Source organism: Rutidosis leptorrhynchoides, chromosome 9 (genome assembly GCF_046630445.1).
Source record: "Rutidosis leptorrhynchoides isolate AG116_Rl617_1_P2 chromosome 9, CSIRO_AGI_Rlap_v1, whole genome shotgun sequence".
Classification (NCBI taxonomy): Eukaryota; Viridiplantae; Streptophyta; class Magnoliopsida; order Asterales; family Asteraceae; genus Rutidosis; species Rutidosis leptorrhynchoides.
Genome location: NC_092341.1, coordinates 348,034,882 through 348,055,360, shown reverse-complemented (window position 1 = coordinate 348,055,360; position 20,479 = coordinate 348,034,882). Strand labels below are relative to the sequence as shown.

The 20,479-nt window shown below is 34.4% G+C and overlaps 2 protein-coding genes across 2 annotated transcripts; both read left to right on the top strand.

Annotated features, from left to right (window-relative positions):
- The first annotated feature begins 11,076 nt into the window (after positions 1-11,076).
- On the top strand, positions 11,077-12,451 carry LOC139869173 (putative F-box/LRR-repeat protein At5g02930). The gene is made up of 4 exons (XM_071857495.1): positions 11,077-11,706; positions 11,816-11,872; positions 11,953-12,096; positions 12,185-12,451. Exons 1-4 carry the CDS (start codon positions 11,077-11,079, stop codon positions 12,449-12,451), a joined length of 1,098 nt encoding a protein of 365 aa, XP_071713596.1.
- Positions 12,452-17,619: 5,168 nt separating this feature from the next.
- On the top strand, positions 17,620-19,222 carry LOC139867594 (F-box/FBD/LRR-repeat protein At4g26340-like). Its single transcript, XM_071855962.1, has 3 exons — positions 17,620-18,483; positions 18,563-18,706; positions 18,795-19,222. Exons 1-3 carry the CDS (start codon positions 17,668-17,670, stop codon positions 19,059-19,061), a joined length of 1,227 nt encoding a protein of 408 aa, XP_071712063.1. The 5' UTR covers positions 17,620-17,667; the 3' UTR covers positions 19,062-19,222.
- Positions 19,223-20,479: the final 1,257 nt, after the last annotated feature.

The window sequence follows — 20,479 nt, the reverse complement described above, 5'->3', positions numbered from 1 at the left end:
CTGTGAGAGGATGGCCTACTCAACCATCATTAATAGAGCTGGAGAATCTATTGGCAAATCAAGAGGCATTAGCCAAGCAGATGAATGAAGTAACCGTAAAAGACGGAGAAGATGCACTCTTCACCAATAAAAAGAAAGCAACATCTCGAAGACAAGAGGCGATGAAAGAAAGTAAGACATATGGGTGGAAGGGTCACCCAAAATCAAAAGGCAAAGCTTCAGGGGGAGCTCAACAAGGAAGTAGAGATCATCGCCAACAATACGGGGAAAATGATAAGAGAAAGAATGGTGAATGCTTCAATTGTGGCAAGAAGGGTCATTTTGCTCGAGAATGTAGATTCCCCAGAAGGCGAACTTTCGAAGGAAATGTGGCCGCCGCAAGAGATGAGAAGAAAGAGGTCACATTCGAAGCAACCATTAATGAGGAAACATGGGATGCAGAAGCAGGACTCTCCGTTGAAGCTGACATGGATGATCAAGCTCTTGCAGCAACCTTAAAGTCAAAAATAAACTACAAAGATGATTGGATCATTGATTCTGGGTGCTCAAATCATATGACCAATGATGAGACGAAGCTGCAAGAAATGGAGGATTACAAAGGAAAGAGAGTCGTGTTGACAGCCGACAATTCAAGGTTGTCTATTTCTCACATTGGAAAGACAATAATTCCAAATGAAGACGACTCTCATAAGCTCCAACTCGAGAAGGTGTATCTTGTCCCTGGCCTAAAGAAGAATTTACTGTCAGTACCACAATTGACAGCAGAAGGGAACTATGTGCTCTTTGGACCAGAAGATGTGTCTGTATTCAAGAGAGTAAAGGTGGTTGGCAATCCAGTTATGCATGGAAGAAGAATAGAATCGGTCTATGTATTATCTGCTGAAACAGCTTATGTGGATAAGACTCGAAAAAATGAGACGGCTGATCTTTGGCATGAACGTCTTGGGCATGTGGGCTACAACAAGTTAAAGGAGATGATGGTAAAACGCATAGTAAATGGGCTTCCTCAAATTGATATCCGAACAGATACAATATGTGCTGGATGTCAATTTGGCAAAGCTCACCAATTGCCATTCAAGGAGTCAGCGCATCAGTCCAAGACACCACTAGAGCATACACTCAGATGTTTTCGGCCCAGTGAAACAAACATCACTTGGAGGTATGAAATATATGGTGACATTCATTGATGACTTCTCAAGATATGTGTGGGTTTACTTCATGAAGGAGAAGTCGGAGACTTTTCTGAAGTTTAAAGAGTTCAAGAACAAGGTAGAAAGTGAGCTCAATACTAAGATTCGATGCTTACGCACAGATAATGGAGGAGAATATTTATCAACCGAGTTCAATATCTATCTTGAGAAGCACAAGATCAGAAGGCAATTAACTTGCCCTAATACTCCACAACAGAATGGAGTGGCCGAACGCAAGAATCGTCACCTTGCCGAAACTTGTCGAAGTATGCTTCATGGTAAGAATGTACCAGGAAGATTTTGGGCCGAATGTATGAGGACGGCATCATACGTGATTAATAGGCTTCCACAAATGAAGTTGGGGCATATTTCACCGTATGAAAGATTATGGAAGATCAAGCCAACCGTCAACCATCTCAAGGTTTTTGGATGTGTATGCTACGTCTTCGTGCCAGATCATCTCCGAAGCAAATTTGATAAGAAGGCAATTCGGTGCATTTTTGTCGGTTATGATGAATCAAGAAAAGGATGGAGATGTTGTGATCCAAATACTGGAAAGTGCCATACTTCAAGAAATGTGGTATTTGATGAAGCTTCTTCATGGTGGTCACCTGAAAAGATAGAGCTTCCAGAATCTCATGGATTAGAAGAAGTTCCAGAAGAGAAAGAAAAACATAAAGAGCACATATCGGATCCAATTAAAGAAGGAGATGGATCTTACTCTAAGGAAACGAGTCCATGGAAAACTGGGGTACATCAATCTACATCCGAAGAGGTTCGTCCAAGCCAAATGGATGCCGAGGAGCATGTGCAAGAATTACGGAGATCAACAAGGCCGAGGCAACCTAATCCGAGGTATGCCAATGCTGCTCATGTGGATGAATCAATACCTATTGAGCCTTCCACTTATGAAGAAGCAACACAAAGTCAAGAATGGCGGAAAGCAATGGAAGAAGAAATTAATGCATTAAAAGAAAACCAGACATGGAGTTTAGTTCCAAAGCCAAAAGATGTAAAACCAATATCTTGTAAATGGGTTTACAAGGTGAAGACTCGATCAGATGGCTCCATTGAAAGGTATAAAGCTCGACTTGTTGCTAGAGGTTTTTCTCAACAATATGGGCTGGATTATGAAGAAACGTTTAGTCCAGTGGCGAAGATCACAACAATTCGAGCTCTACTAGCTTTAGCCGCTAGCAAATCTTGGAAGCTGTGGCAGATGGATGTCAAGAACGCTTTCTTACATGGAGAACTTGACAAAGAAATTTATATGGAGCAACCAAGAGGCTTTGAGAACAAGTTCCATCCTGACCATGTCTGCAAATTAAAGAAAGCACTATACGGCTTAAAGCAGGCTCCAAGAGCTTGGTACGGGAAGATTGGCGAGTTCTTAGTATAAAGTGGTTTCACAGTTGCTCCTTCAGATTCTAGTTTATTTGTGAAACAAGATCAAGGAAAACTAGCCATAGTGCTAGTATATGTGGATGACTTAATCATCACGGGAGATCACTATGAGGAGATCCAAAGAACAAGAGAGAATCTGTCTATCAGATTTCATATGAAGGAGCTTGGAGAACTCAAACATTTTCTTGGACTCGAAATAGAGCAGAAAAGAGAAGGATTATTTCTGGGACAACAGAAATATGCGCGAGATCTTTTACAAAAGTACAGAATGCTTAATTGCAAACATATCTCAACTCCGATGGATCCGAATACAAAACTACGAGCAGATGAAGGAAAAAGTCTTCAAGATGTTACCATATATCGAAAGATGGTTGGAAGTCTTATTTATCTCACACTAAGCCGGCCAGATATATCTTATGCAGTTGGAGTGGTTAGTCGATACATGAGCAATCCGAAGAAGCCTCACCTTGATGTTGTACGACGCATCTTAAGGTATGTTAAAGGCACTATTAACTTTGGTATTTTATACAAGAAAACAAAAGAATGTCACGTGACTGGATATTGTGACGCCGATTATGCTGGAGACTATGATACACGACGATCAACAACTGGATACATGTTTAGTCTTGGATCGGGAGTAATATCATGGTGCAGCAAGAGACAACCAACTGTATCCTTATCAAGCACCGAAGCAGAATATCGATCGGCAGCATCAGCAACACAAGAAATTACTTGGTTGAAGCAGCTAATGGAAGATCTTCATCAATCAACAGATTATCAAGTAAAGCTTTTCTGCGATAACTTATCAGCTATACGTCTAGCAGAAAATCCAGTCTTTCATGCGAGAACAAAACATATAGAAGTGCACTATCACTATGTTCGCGAGAAGGTCCTTGAAGGAGAGATCAAGATGATGCCAACAAAGACAGATGAACAGGTTGCAGATATATTCACCAAGAGCCTAAGTAAACCGAAGTTTACAAAATTCAGAGAAGCACTTGGAATGGTCTGCAAGACATCGTTGGAAGAAAATTTGCATTAAGGGGGAGTGTTAAAATACAATGCAAATTTAGAATAATATGGAATTAGTATATGTATATGGGTAAAATATCTAGATATTAATATGTATATGAAAAATATCTAGATATTAAAATGTAAGGAAAAAATCTAGATATTTATGTGTGTAAGAAATATCTAGATATTTATATGTATAAAAATATCTAGATATTTATATATATCCATGGAAATATCTAGTTTCTAGAAACTTCCATGGAGTAGTATAAATAGGGGTGAGGATTTCATTTGTAGTGTGTGAAGTAAGTTGTGAGAGTGAAATAAGAAGTGAGTAGTGAAGAAGAGAAGAAGAGTGTGCGTTAGCGAAAGTAGAGAAGAGAAAGTTTGTAAGTAATATTGTAATTGTAATTTAATATAAGTGTTTTTGTTAAGTTTCCCGATCAAGCCTTAGTTTATGTTTAAGTTCTTAGTGCACTTTTGTTGTTCTTATTATATGGTCGGCTCTGCCGCCTAAGTGATACATGGTCGGTTATACCGCCTAAATGATATATGGTCGACAATGTCGCCTAAATATTATTGTACACTAAGGATTTATAAAATTAAAGGCTAACCAACGTCAAAGTGTTGGTCTAGTGAGTGAGTATAACCTAGGTCATCTATAGTGGGTGTGTTGGGATCGTCGAAGCTTCCAACATGTGTGCGACGTCAGCCACCAATGTAACAAACTTTCTCGCCTATAAATAAACCATTTTTGGTCATTCAATTCATCATCTTCACGGCCATGGCAAACTTACTGTGCAGAAATTCATCCTCAAACTTAGGTTCTAAACTTCGATCGTCGCGTTAGATATTAATTACTCAATTTAATTGAGTGGATTAATCCGTCAATTGTTTTAAATAATTGCGAATCCAGATTTCGAACAAATTTGCACGACTGCCAATTTGTACGACTGCCAGAGATAAAACAATTGATCAATCTTTTTTCCCCTTAGCACTTTTAATTTACTCAAATATTTAGGTTCAATCAAAGAATATACAAATATCTATTTTAATATCTATTTAAGGGGCCAATATACTCGTTCTTTGTTTTTTCTTCAACTCTTGTGTTTTCTATTAATTTTCTTTATCTATATAATAAAACTAAACATGTTTTACTTTAAACCATATTTTCTTGATTAAAGTAGTTTAAAACATATCAACTGTTTTACTCAAATGTTTTACGTTTATGGTTTTAAAGACAAAAAACATTTGTTAACTCAAAACTTTCCGTCTAAAGACAAAATAATATTAAATACACATTTTATTTTGGCATCTTTTAACATTATTGAATACAATTTAATTTATTTAAGGAAACAATTATCATCATCAATGTATCTTATCATGTGCCATGTGCCATGTGCCATATGGTACATGCTAAAAAACATTTATTAACTCAAAACTTTTCTTCTAAAATCACTAAGAAACTAATAACTAAATTAAAAATACGGTACATGCATAAAACCTTTACTAACTCAGCTTAGTATAAAGTTTTGAATTACATTTTTAAATCTTTTTCAACGGAGAGTTATACACCTAAATAGGTTAGACATGGAACAAAGCCATTAAGTATATAAAAAATAATGAATTAAATACTTTTCAATCAATACGATGACTCACAAATAAAACTTAAATCACTAATGAGTCATAATCAATACGATAACCCACATATAACACTCATATCACTAATGAATCATATAGGACCATATGAGCCTTAATAATTAGTTATATATATCACCAATGTCTCAGTTCTAATGTGAAACACAATGCATACATCAATGCTATGAGAAATAAAATAAAGGTATCGGTTAGCAGCAGCAACATCAATGCATACATAAGCAAAAAGAACTTATAAATATCTCACGTACTCATTTAAGATAAAATTTACTCCGTAACAGCGTAGGATCATTACCAAAATAATACTGAGTACTACATACTAGTATAAAACATATAAAACATTCATGGGCTATTCATCTGATGAAAAAGCCCACACCTTCTGAGTCCATATATGCTAAGTATATTTTTATATGGCTATCCTCTGACTTCTGAGGTTAACATTTCACCAGTTACCGTCAACGTTTACCGTCACCGTTCACAGTCAGTCAGTCAGTCAGTCACCGACAATGTTTACCGCTATCAATCTGCCGTTACCGATCTGTAAGCTAATCGTTGCGTTTACTAGTATTTCACTCTTTATTATCGCATGTCGTGAAAATTTTAGATTAAGTTTTAGTCGTGGATTATGTTTGTTGAAATTGTTACTCAAGTTTTAAATAAAAAGTAGCATGAATCGGTATTATTTGTTGAAATTGTTACACAGATTGCGTTTACTACTGTTATAGTATGCTAATTCGGATGGAGTGTAGTTATAACGATTTCATTCATCTTTTATTAAATCGTGACTGGTGTTAATTCTGAACATTAGTATAAAAAATTCTCTGATTTCGCACGTTTACCCTATGCCGCAGGTTAAATATTTATGATTATGGACTGCATACAGAACTCCTCTACTAGTCTTCATATTCAGGTTTGATTTTGAACTTTTTCATAAGTGGATAATGACATACATTTTGTTAGGAATGTGGATCAGGATGCTGCAAAAGTTTAATTACGTTTAGTATTATTGTTGAAAGCTAAGATAACTATTACTGTTATTAGTTATTAGTAATTAGTATTGACTTTGATTTGTGAAGAAGGTGGGAAGTCGTCAAAGACCAAATTCATATGATATTATAAGCCAAATGTCTGATGATGTACTCGTTTTGATACTGGCTCTTATGCCTGTCAAGGATGCGGTGGCTACTAGCAGTCTCGCTACAAGATGGAGATACGTGTGGCGTAAATTAAGGCAGTTACACTTTGATGGTTTTGAAGCTTTTCTTAAAGGGGTGAGGGTGGATAGTGTAGCTGATTCAGAAAGGGACAAGTACATCAACCAGGTTAATTCAGTTATCCAAAGCTACAACCACCCAACAGTTAAGGACTTTCGGATCCGTTATGGTTTGAATCGCAACCATAAGGACGTTATTGATATTTGGCTTGAATTTGCTATTGAAAGGAAAGTTGAGTTTCTTGAACTGGATTTGCTTTTTATTTCCGATAACTACGATTTCCCATCGAGATTGTATATACAAAGAATTCCAACATGTTTTCTAAAAAAACTTATATTGAAGAATGTTAACATGACAAAAGAAACTTTTAATGAATTAATAAAGCAGTCTCCACTACTTGAGATGGTATCAATCCATTACCCACGATACCTGGATCATATTCAAGTTGATGGACAAGCTCGTAACCTTACACACTTTGAAATTGAGGGAATGTGTCATGTTGATTCGATCTGTTTATCTAATTTGGACCTTGTATCGCTCACCTGCAAAGGGTTACGTATAGATTTACGTCTTGCTCATCTTCCGAAACTTAAGGAACTTGTACTTGATATAAGTTTTAAGAATTTTAATAATGTGTTCGGCCAAATATCGTCTTGTGCTTTGTCCCTGCAGTATCTTTCCATAAGCGTGGATGAACCCGAGGTTAGTGTCTCATCATTTTAATGTGTTTAGAATCAATCATTGATGGAAATGTTTATGATGTTGTTATTTGTTTTTGCAGGGTTATTTAATATTTGAATCTATTCACGTGTTTCCAAATCTGAAAAAATTGAGACTTGTAGTTGGTGGTGGCGGCGGCGATGATTGTCTTCTATTTTTGACTTCCATATTGAATGCATGTCCGAATCTGGAGACTTTTTCTATTACGGTTATGTTCAATTAAGCTAACTTAATTTTAGTATAGTTGTCCAAATATGTTAAACAATTTAACAAAAAGGGTGTGGATCTTTTTGCAGCCACGTTGGACTTCGCCAATCATACGAAGGAAGAAAGCAAGGGATGCTACTAATCCCCATAAACACCTAAAGCTTGTCGAAATAGTGGAATATAAGGGTCGAAAATGTGACTTTGAACTGGCTGCATACATCATACAAACTGCTGTGTCACTCAAGAAAGCTGTGATTGCAATTTCAAGGGATTGTTTGAAGAAGGAAGATGTTAAATCTCGTGCTAAGCTTATCGAATCAATAAAGCCAAAAGGTGTGGAGTTGGTCATAGTCTAATTCTCCTTTCAAAATGTGTGTAAGCTTTGTAAGTTTGATAAAATTAGGTGAACTACATTAGACGTTGATAGTTATTAAAGAGCTGGTATGTAGACTTTGAAAAGGAATGTACATCTTTTGTTGTGACTGAGTTCTCTTCTTTTTTTTTACTCTTAACGAGATTGACCTAGCTATTTGATATTTGAAGAGGTTCCCAACTGGCCAACTATAAGAAAAGTGCAGAAGTCTAATATACTATTTATTGGTCATTTTAGCTGTGATGCAATGTAAGAAATGAAAAACGGACCGTTCGTGTTTTTATTGTTGTTTCATCTAGGATCAAAACGATTAAATTGTTGGAATGCTTTAAACGTCGTAATGTTATTGTAATTAATTGGTGTAATTGAGGTGGTTTTCGTGTGTAATGTTCAATATTCAGGCGAAGAAAACTTTAGTATTTAGGCTTGTGGTCAATCGGCCGAGAGTGATGATTTTATTTTGATTTCCCCGATGAAGTCGTGACGAGGTAGACTTTCGTGGGATGTTTGGTTGGAAATGATTGGTAAAATGTTGGATTATGCACCCGAGCATAGTATTTGTGACGTGGTTTGTGACTTTCGAAATGGTGTTAAGTGTTGTCAATCCTTCAAATGAGCTTTAACAGTTAACGTATGGCTGTTATTGGCAAAAACAACCCTAGTTATTATTTTTAACCTTTTAGCTTCTAGGAAAAAAGAAACCATTCTATTACTCTATTCTTCGAAATAAGTTTCTTCTAAGAATTTTTGTTGATATTAGAACAAGTTTTTGGGTTAGCCGCGCGTTGCGGCGGCGGCGGCGGCGGACCCCTTACTCTTTTTATATATAACATACTTAGTAAGTCTTTCGTCGTATACAACTTATTTTTTAAATTAAATACTTAAACGTTAATAACCATAAAAAATCAAAGAGAATGTATCTTTCAAATAAATAACTAAAATAGTTTGGTTTGGTAAAAAGTGTAGATTGGCATGGACACCTTAGCCCTGTGTTGCCTTTGACAACCCATACCGCCCACCCCACAAGGACTAAGTATGTCGGGTAAAACTCCTCCCCCCAATACCCAACAGTTGGCGCAGACCAGAATTGAACCTGCACCCCATATTTGGTAAGGGTATCCAACAGTGGGCCCGGGGATCAAAGGAGGTGGGTACCAACCAAAATAGTTAAAAATCAACATAATTTAAATATTCTTGTTATTCAAGTAGTAAAGTATAGTAGTAGAAAAGAATATTGTAAAGAAAAAGAGAGGGTAAAGTGAAAGATTTAAAAAATAATATTTAAAAAAGTGGTAACGAAAAAATAGATGAAGTCATGTACAAATTATAAGAAAAGTTAGATTAAAAAAAGAATTTAAATAAAATAGAATTGGAGTGAGAGGAATGAATTAGGAAAAAAGACGTTAAGGGTTGCATTATGGAAAATTTAATTAAGTGAGGAAATAATGGGTAAAAAAAATAAAATAGAAGTGAGAGGACTGAATTATAAAAAATAGTTAAGGGGTGCTTTATGAAAAATTTAATAAAATGAGAGAATAATGGATAAAAAGTAAAAAAGAATAAATCTGGAGAAAAGAGGAGGGCACCAGGGGCTCGAATCCCTGACATGTCAGTAGATAAGTCAAATGGTTAGCCAATAAACAACTGATGCTTTTGTGTTAAAGTCACAATGTATTGTATTTAATTATTAAAAACGTGGTTTTAAAAGAAGACAAAAACATCGGAAGTTTTTACCCTTGAAAATGATTGTTATTACATAATAGTCCTAATTGAATAGTAGCTTTTGTGATTTTCTAATTGAATATATATATAATATGTTTAATAAGCATTCCTTAAGAATTTTTGTTAATTTTATAATCTTTATTGAGTTCTGTTTTCTTTTAAATCGTGTATTTTTTTCAAGATCTAACCGTTGAAAAGCTAGTCAAGTGAAAAAAATAATTTTGTAATTATACATGATATTGCGATTTACGTCAAATGTAGAAAATGTTCGATCTGCGAATTGTTTTGTTTATTCAATTTGATTAAGGGGTTTCGTGTACTTTTAATAAACATTGGTGATAGATTTAACGAACTACAAATCACAATGTTTTATAGCAAGTTATGAGTAGTCAAAGTATATATAAAAATCAAAATCAACGAAAAGGTCAAAAATGAAAGTCTTCGAGGCCGAATTTTGAAAAAATCTTGGGACAAACTACGTACTGATGTGTTTGTCATCAGATAGATCTCGAAAAAATACACGGTTTAAAAAAAATAGATGATTAAATCGGAATAAGGAATCAAAAGATACGATCATCCAACGTTTTTGTGCAATTCACATCACGCACCACACTCGTGTTTGGTGCGAGTTGCGATGAAAATGAGTTGTCTCATTGAATATCTCGGTAATCCAATATTCCAAACCAAGCACCACACACGGTGAGTGGTGCAAAGACATTTTTACAATTACCATGTTTTTTAAAGACACATTGTTAAACAATTGAAATATGAGAGGCGGTTTTACCGATTTCCCTCACCAAAATAATACTCCGTATACAACTTTCATGGGCTATTCATCGGATGAAAAAGCCCACACCTTTTCCTAAGCCCATAATTGATAAATAGGGCTATCTGCTGATGTTAAAATTTCACCGTTTACCGTCACCGTTAATGATTACCCTTACCAATCTGCCGTTACCGATCTGTAAGCTAATCGTTGTGTTTACTAGTATTTCACTCTTTATTATCGCATGTCGTGAAAATTTTAAATTATTGATGTGGATTATGTTTGTTGTTACACAAATATAACTAAAAGTCGCATGAATCGGTATTATTTTTAATGTAATAACACACTGTTATAGTTTGCTAATTGACGGATGGAGTTATTTGTAGTTTTATTAGAATTTTGGTAACGATTTCACGGATCTTTTATTAAATCGTGACTGGTGTTATTTCTGAACATTAGTATAAAATAAAATATTCTCTGATTCCGCACATTTACCCTATGCCGCAGGTTAAATATTTATGATTATGGATTGCATACAGAACTCCTCCACTAGTCTTCAAATTCAGGTTTAAATTTAAACTTTTTCATATATTTTATTGTTGTTACTTTTCTGTTAACACTGTTTCATTTCATCAGTGGATAATGACATATATTTGGTTAGGAATGGGGGATCTGGATGCAAAAGTTTAATTACGTATAGTATTATCGTTGATTGCTATGATTACTTTTACTGTAATTAGTAATTAGTAATGAATTTGATTTGTGAAGGTAGGAAGTCATCAAAGACCAAATTCATATGATATTATAAGCCAAATGTCGGATGATGTACTTGTTTTGATACTGGCTCTTATGCCTGTCAAGGATGCGGTGGCTACTAGCAGTCTTGCTACAAGATGGAGATACGTGTGGCGAAATTTAAGTCAATTAAACTTTTATGGTCCCGACCATTTTTGTAATGGGGTGAGGGTGGCTAGTTTAGATGAGGGAGAAAGGGAGAAGTACGTTAACCAGGTGAACTCAGCCATCCGAAGCTACAAACACCCAAAAGTTAAGGACTTCCGGATCCGTTATGGTTTGAATCGCAACCATAAAAAAGTTATTGATAATTGGCTTGAATTTGCAGTTGTAAAGAAAGTTGAGTTTCTTGAACTGGATTTGCTTTCTATTTCCGATAATTACGATTTCCCACGGAGATTGTATTTGTATATACAAATAATTCCAAGAACACCGTATCTAAAAAAACTTATATTGAAAAATGTTAATTTGACAAAAGAAATATTTCATGAAATAATAAAGCAGTCTCCACTACTTGAGATGGCATCAATCCATTACCCACGATACCTGGATCATATTCAAATTGATGGACAAGCTCGTTACCTAAAACGCTTTGAAATACAGGAAAATTATTATCTTAAATCGATCTGTTTATCTAATCTGGACCTTGTATCGTTCACCTGCAAAGGTTTCCATATAGATTTACGTCTTGCTCTATCTTTCAAAACTTAAGGAACTTGATATTAGTTTTTTAAGTTTCAATGATGTGTTCAACCAGATTTCGTCTTTTGCTTTGTCCCTGCAGTATCTTTCCATAAGCGTGGATGAACCCGAGGTTAGTGTCTCATAGTTTGGACGTGTTTAGAATTCAATCATTGATGGAAATATTTATGATGCTGTTATATGTTTTTGTAGGATTTTTCAATAATTGACTCTGTTTCCGAGTTACCAAATCTGAAGAAATTGAGACTCGCAGTTGGTGGTAGCAACGATGATTGTCTTCTATTTTTGGCTTCCGTATTGAATGCATGTCCAAATTTGGAGACTTTTTCTATTAGGGTACTCACGCAATGCTCAATTAAGCTATCTTACTTTTTATATAGCATATATGTTAAACAATTTAACAAGGGTGTGGATCTTTTTTCAGCCATGTTGGACTTCACCAATCATAAGAAGGAAGAAAGCAAGGGATGCTACTAATCCCCATACACACCTCAAGCTTGTTGAAATCGCCAAATATAAGGGTCGAAAATGTGACTTTGAACTTGCTGCATATATCATACAAACTACTGTGTCACTCAAGAAAGTTGTGATTGCAATTTCAAATGATTCTACCATGAAGGAAGTTTTGCATTCTCGTGCTAAGCTTATCGAATCAATTAAGCCTAAAGGTGTGGAGTTGGTCATTGTCTAATTCTCCTTTCAACATGTCAGTAAGTTTAGTAGTGTTAGTGTATATTCAGTGAACTAAGTACATTAGACTTTGGTAGTTATTAAAGAGCTGGTACGCAGAATTTGTAAAAATATTTCTAGCTCGCTGGTGCTTTTTAATATTAATATCCTCGCTAATATGCCTAACAATTGTGACTCATACACTCAAATTTGGATCAATTGGATCAAGCTTTTAAGTCAAGTGGGTCTTGAAAAAAATTAGCTCTAGCAATGTAAATCAAAACTTAAAAAAAGGTCTAATGAGTTTCCTTCAACATATTATGTTTTATACAAAATATAAAAGATCTAATGAGTATCAATTCCAAAGTTCGATAAATAGAGATAGGTGTAATGAGTCTTGTAAATGGATCAAATGAGTCGAGCATAACAAGTTTCATCCGTCAAACATTTATGAAAGCATTCATGGTAATATCATTTATGTATAAAAATATTTTCTTAAAAAATAATAAATTATAATAACTAAAATAAAATGATAATAACCCAACCTGATCCATTTGGACCCGTTTAAAAATGTGACCCGTTTGACTCATGACCAATTTCAACCCAATACCATTTTGACCTGTACCCAAAGCAACCTAACCTGACCCGTTTGCCAAGTATACTTGCTAAACATCCACATCTTTTCGTGTGACTAAGTTCTCTCTTTTCTTTTTTCTTTTTTTCTTTTTTTTCTTTTTTACTCTAAAAAAGATTAAGACTGACCTATTTGATAGTTAAAGAGGTTCGCAAATAAAAAACATACAAAAGTCTAATATACGATTTATTGGTCATTAATTATTTGAGCGGTGATGTAATGCAAAACCAAAGTCTAATCCGACGGTTTCGTTTGATCTCCCCTATGTGCACTCGGCGGGGTAAGTTTTTTTTAGGGAGATTTGGTTGGAAACTAGAGGAAGATGTGGCCACACGTTGCAGTGGCTACAGTAATACTAACTGTTGTTGGCAGCGATACATATTTATGTATTTCATACATAGCATAGCAGTTTTACATTAAAAAAATAGATGCAACGGTGATAATATCCTATATGGTTATGTGAAAGTGGTACTCAAGCTATCTCCAGGAGAGAGCTTGATCATATAGGTAGCATGATGTTTTTACATTGACAAAAAGGCTGCCATGCCATCCTTATAAAATATCCCATATGTATTGTTAAAAATTGGTGTTTGCTACTCCTTTTTCTTCTTTGCGTATGTTCTTGTTTTTTCCTTATCATGTTTCACCTCTGTTAGTGGAGCTGCAATGATAATAACAAAAAGATTACACACATACGTATATAACTATATAGGAATAGGAATTATCTAGTGGTGACCGCTTTCAAGCTATTCATTTTCGGTTACTTAACTGGTGTGACTGGTACAGTGGTACTGATGTTGCATAGACCACAACAACCCAAAATTTAAAAACATATAAAGATAACACCCTATGGTCATCAACAATCACAACAAGCAACAATCAAACTTTAAATACAACATGCAGCAAGCTACATTTTCAATAATACTATCTGATCTGATTTGATCTGATGATGAATAACAAAAGAAGGAAAGGATCAAAAATTAAGGGGAAATACCTTGTTTGGGTTTCTTCTATTCCTGTGTTTTCCAAAATGGGACTAAAATGTTTGCACATAGACCGATCAGTAATTAGTATTTAGTGGCGAATCTATGATGAAATCTCATTGGAGTCCTAATTTTTTTTCTTTCAAAGATAATTATATTTGAAGTGTACTTTAGTGGTTGTTTACCTAAAAAAACCATAAAATTTAAAAATATATGAGGTCCTATAGGTAATTTAGTGGTGTCCTATACATTTTGAACTATACATGTTAAAAAAAAACGGTTAAGGCTACTCAAGGGTCATATACTTATACTTTCTTTTTTGTCCCGATGTAGGCCATATACTCAAAAAAATACTATTGTAGGTCATAAACTTTGAAAAAGTGTGTTATGTAAACACACTTAACTTGTTAACCTGTTAAAATACTCGTCATTGATGAACTTCAGAGAATAATTGATTTTGCGATTAAGTTGTTTTCAGGCTTTGAATCCTTCATCTAGATTATATCCTTCCTGAATCCTATTATTGATAGAGTTATGTGGATTTTTTATTTTGAAAAGGTTGAAACTGAATCGTTCGATTCATGGATTTTGAGAGTTTGTTTGACGAATCTAATAATGGGTTTGTGTTTAGGTTGATAAACCGAAGGTATCTGCACATGTTGGTGTATTTTTATGTTAATTTGTCGTACAGCCGCCGTAGGCCACCACAAACCACCGTGCTCCGCCGCCCAAGTCGCCGGAAAACTAGAAAAAGTATAAAGAACACCAAGAACAAAGAAATCAAAGATGAAGATGACCGGTTTAGCAGGTAACCGGTCACCTTTTGTTTACGTTAGCACACGTTTCCATAGTATATATAACCTACAATAGTATTTTTTATGATACATGGTCTAAATCGAGACAAAAAAAAAATATATGACCCTTGAGTAGCCTTAACCCCAAAAAAATTCAAGATAGTGGGGTCATAGGACCCCAATCCCATGTATGTAGAGTCGGCATGGTCAGTAATATGTGCATATCACATAATCTAAATATATAAATGTCAATTTGTCATGTATGGATAGGTATACAAACCGGAGTAGTAAATATATGATAATAGAACCATAAACATGAAAGATAACTATACATGTATAATTTGTAGTTGGAGCAAATTCTCCTAACTAAATGGCACATATTATTTTCAAATGGGTAGTTTGAGATGGGATGTTGATCTGCTATTGGTGAAGCAAGACAGTATATATATGGTAATAAAATTATGATGAAACTTTATTATAGACTGGATTTACTTATGACTTATGAGTCGAAATTGTTGGGATTGACTGTTTATAAATTTTATATGTTTGTATGTGTTGGGTTCGATAGTAGACGGGTACGTATGAGTGTTTTAACCATTGTTTTCGCGGACCCGATCATGCATTTTGTAGCGATGATGACCGGTTTTGGGAGTGAATTGTAAGCCTGCAAGTCAAAGCTTGTTGCTTGCTCATTCCACAGTTAACTTGGAAAAACAACGTCGCTTCACGTAGAAATAAAATACACCACAAAACAAAAAACTTACACCACAATATAGAAAGTACTTTCAGTCATAGGCACTACCGAGAACGAATAAGCCGAAGAGCAATGAGATTGTGCACTACTGTTATGAGCCTGCAAGGAGTCAACGGGTTAATCACCTGTTAAACCCATAATTTCAATTTTTTTTAAAATAATACATTGTTTTATTATTATTATTACAGTAATTATTATTATTATTATTATTATTATTATTATTATTATTATTATTATTACTATTATTATTATTATTAATATTATTATTACTATTATTATTATTATTATTATTATTAATAATATTATTATTACTATTACTATTATTATTATTATTATTATTATTATTATTATTATTATTATTATTATTATTATTATTATTATTATTATTATCATTATCATTATTATCATTATTATTATTATTATTATTATTACTACTACTACTACTACTACTACTACTAGTTTAAGGCCCGCGAATTCGCGGGATTATGTAAACAAATTTATCATAATGGACTTATACGTTTATGGTTTTAAAGACAAAAAACATTTGTTAACTCAAAACTTTCCGTCTAAAGATAAAATAATATTAAATACACATTTTATTTTGGCATCTTTTAACATTATTGAATACAATTTAATTTATTTAAGGAAACAATTACCATCATCAATGCATCTTATCATGTGCCATGTGCCATGTGCCATATGGTACATGCTAAAAAACATTTATTAACTCAAAACTTTTCTTCTAAAATCACTAAGAAACTAATAACTAAATTAAAAATACGGTACATGCATAAAACCTTTACTAACTCAGCTTAGTATAAAGTTTTGAATTACATTTTTAAATCTTTTTCAACGGAGAGTTATACACCTAAATAGGTTAGACATGGAACAAAGCCATTAAGTATATAAAAAATAATGAATTAAATACTTTTCAATCAATACGATGACTCACAAATAAAACTTAAATCACTAATGAGTCATAATCAATACGATAACCCACATATAACACTCATATCACTAATGAATCATATAGGACCATATGAGCCTTAATAATTAGTTATATATATCACCAATGTCTCAGTTCTAATGTGAAACACAATGCATACATCAATGCTATGAGAAATAAAATAAAGGTATCGGTTAGCAGCAGCAACATCAATGCATACATAAGCAAAAAGAACTTATAAATATCTCACGTACTCATTTAAGATAAAATTTACTCCGTAACAGCGTAGGATCATTACCAAAATAATACTGAGTACTACATACTAGTATAAAACATATAAAACATTCATGGGCTATTCATCTGATGAAAAAGCCCACACCTTCTGAGTCCATATATGCTAAGTATATTTTTATATGGCTATCCTCTGACTTCTGAGGTTAACATTTCACCAGTTACCGTCAACGTTTACCGTCACCGTTCACAGTCAGTCAGTCAGTCAGTCACCGACAATGTTTACCGCTATCAATCTGCCGTTACCGATCTGTAAGCTAATCGTTGCGTTTACTAGTATTTCACTCTTTATTATCGCATGTCGTGAAAATTTTAGATTAAGTTTTAGTCGTGGATTATGTTTGTTGAAATTGTTACTCAAGTTTTAAATAAAAAGTAGCATGAATCGGTATTATTTGTTGAAATTGTTACACAGATTGCGTTTACTACTGTTATAGTATGCTAATTCGGATGGAGTGTAGTTATAACGATTTCATTCATCTTTTATTAAATCGTGACTGGTGTTAATTCTGAACATTAGTATAAAAAATTCTCTGATTTCGCACGTTTACCCTATGCCGCAGGTTAAATATTTATGATTATGGACTGCATACAGAACTCCTCTACTAGTCTTCATATTCAGGTTTGATTTTGAACTTTTTCATAAGTGGATAATGACATACATTTTGTTAGGAATGTGGATCAGGATGCTGCAAAAGTTTAATTACGTTTAGTATTATTGTTGAAAGCTAAGATAACTATTACTGTTATTAGTTATTAGTAATTAGTATTGACTTTGATTTGTGAAGAAGGTGGGAAGTCGTCAAAGACCAAATTCATATGATATTATAAGCCAAATGTCTGATGATGTACTCGTTTTGATACTGGCTCTTATGCCTGTCAAGGATGCGGTGGCTACTAGCAGTCTCGCTACAAGATGGAGATACGTGTGGCGTAAATTAAGGCAGTTACACTTTGATGGTTTTGAAGCTTTTCTTAAAGGGGTGAGGGTGGATAGTGTAGCTGATTCAGAAAGGGACAAGTACATCAACCAGGTTAATTCAGTTATCCAAAGCTACAACCACCCAACAGTTAAGGACTTTCGGATCCGTTATGGTTTGAATCGCAACCATAAGGACGTTATTGATATTTGGCTTGAATTTGCTATTGAAAGGAAAGTTGAGTTTCTTGAACTGGATTTGCTTTTTATTTCCGATAACTACGATTTCCCATCGAGATTGTATATACAAAGAATTCCAGCATGTTTTCATATGGTAGTCGCACTACCGTATCTAAAAAAACTTATATTGAAGAATGTTAACGTGACAAAAGAAATCTTTAATGAATTATTAAAGCAGTCTCCACTACTTGAGATGGTATCAATCTATTACCAACGATACCTGGATCATATTCAAATTGATGGACAAGCTCGTAACCTTACACACTTTGAAATTGAGGGAATGTGTCATGTTGATTCGATCTGTTTATCTAATTTGGACCTTGTATCGCTCACCTGCAAAGGATTACGTGTGGATTTACATCTTGCTCATATTCCAAAACTTAAGGAACTTGTGCTTGATATAAGTTTTAAAAATTTTAATAATTTGTTCGGCCAAATATCGTCTTGTGCTTTGTCCCTGCAGTATCTTTCCATAAGCGTGGATGAACCCGAGGTTAGTGTCTCATCGTTTTAATGTGTTTAGAATCAATCATTGATGGAAATGTTTATGATGTTGTTATTTGTTTTTGCAGGGTTATTTAATATTTGAATCTATACCCATGTTTCCAAATCTGAAGAAATTGAAACTTGCAGTTGGTGGTGGCAGTGATGATTGTCTTCTATTTTTGGCTTCCATATTGAATGCATGTCCGAATCTGGAGACTTTTTCTATTACGGTAATGTTCAATTAAGCTAACTTAATTTTAGTATAGTTGTCCAAATATGTTAAACAATTTAACAAAAAGGGTGTGGATCTTTTTGCAGCCACGTTGGACTTCGCCAATCATAAGAAGGAAGAAAGCAAGGGATGCTACTAATCCCAATAAACACCTAAAGCTTGTCAAAATAGTGGAATATAAGGGTCGAAAATGTGACTTTGAACTGGCTGCATACATCATACAAACTGCTGTGTCACTCAAGAAAGCTGTGATTGCAATTTCAAGGGATTGTTTGAAGAAGGAAGATGTTAAATCTCGTGCTAAGCTTATCGAATCAATAAAGCCAAAAGGTGTGGAGTTGGTCATAGTCTAATTCTCCTTTCAAAATGTGTGTAAGCTTTGTAAGTTTGATAAAATTAGGTGAACTACATTAGACGTTGATAGTTATTAAAGAGCTGGTATGTAGACTTTGAAAAGGAATGTACATCTTTTGTTGTGACTGAGTTCTCTTCTTTTTTTTTACTCTTAACGAGATTGACCTAGCTATTTGATATTTGAAGAGGTTCCCAACTGGCCAACTATAAGATAAGTGCAGAAGTCTAATATACTATTTATTGGTCATTTTAGCTGTGATGCAATGTAAGAAATGAAAAAGCGGACCGTTCGTGTTTTTATTGTTGTTTCATCTAGGATCAAAACGATTAAATTGTTGGAATGCTTTAAACGTCGTAACATTATTGTAATTAATTGGTGTAATTGAGGTGGTTTTCGTGTGTAATGTTCAATATTCAGGCGAAGAAAACTTTAGTATTTAGGCTTGTGGTCAATCGGCCGAGAGTGATGATTTTATTTTGATTTCCCCGATGAAGTCGTGACGAGGTAGACTTTCGTGGGATGTTTGGTTGGAAATGATTGGTAAAATGTTGGATTATGCACCCGAGCATAGTATTTGTGACGTGGTTTGTGACTTTCGAAATGGTGTTAAGACTCTTTTTAATCCAGCGCGATCGGGCCTTTTTTGGGTTCATCATGCCCACACCGCGCCCCAACGCGGCGCCATCGGAGAAAATAGGTTCCGGCGTGATGGTTGCATCACTTGCAGAGGGGAGGGAGTGATGGAGGAGGAAGCCAATGGGACTGCAGCACGTGAATTTTGTTTCTTTTTTTCCTTTTCTATTTTCTAATTTGAAGATTTTAATTAAAGGAAACAATTGTTTGAAGAAAAAAATGTTGAAGGTGGAAAATATTTCAGATCTGTACAGTTTGGTTGGAGAAGAAGAAAGGGAGGATTTTACATGTTTTAACCCTAGAGTTTGTATGATTTACATTTTAACTCTAAACTTGAAAAAAATTAAAAATACAATATATAAATATCTCTATCTGTATACGGAGTATATATTATGTATATAAAATAATAACAAGATAATGTTTTAGTTTAATTAAATTAATTAATATATTAAAACTAATAATAATAACTCAAACAAAAAATGAAAAATAAAATAAAAATGTGGGCTCAATAACCCTCATCACACCCCCATCACGCCTACCATTACAAACTCCATCACCCCCATCACCTTTGTCACATCAGCACTATACCCCACAAAAACCCCCCATCACCCCCGTCACCCACATCACCATTAAAAAGAGTCTAAGTCTGGTCAACCCTTCAAATGAGCTTTAACGGTTAACGTATGGCTGTTATTGGCAACCCTAGTTATTATTTTTAACCTTTTAGCTTCTAGGAAAAAAGAAACCATTCTATTACTCTATTCTTCGAAATACGTTTCTTCT

Excerpts from the sequence above, each read along its gene's own strand:
- LOC139867594 (XM_071855962.1), top strand. The coding sequence starts at position 17,668 with ATGTCTGATGATGTACTCGTTTTGATACTGGCTCTTATGCCTGTCAAG. Across the intron at positions 18,484-18,562 it reads TAAGCGTGGATGAACCCGAG|GGTTATTTAATATTTGAATC; the intron begins GTTAGTGTCTCA and ends TTGTTTTTGCAG. Across the intron at positions 18,707-18,794 it reads TGGAGACTTTTTCTATTACG|CCACGTTGGACTTCGCCAAT; the intron begins GTAATGTTCAAT and ends ATCTTTTTGCAG.
- LOC139869173 (XM_071857495.1), top strand. The coding sequence starts at position 11,077 with ATGTCGGATGATGTACTTGTTTTGATACTGGCTCTTATGCCTGTCAAG. Across the intron at positions 11,873-11,952 it reads TAAGCGTGGATGAACCCGAG|GATTTTTCAATAATTGACTC; the intron begins GTTAGTGTCTCA and ends ATGTTTTTGTAG. Across the intron at positions 12,097-12,184 it reads TGGAGACTTTTTCTATTAGG|CCATGTTGGACTTCACCAAT; the intron begins GTACTCACGCAA and ends ATCTTTTTTCAG.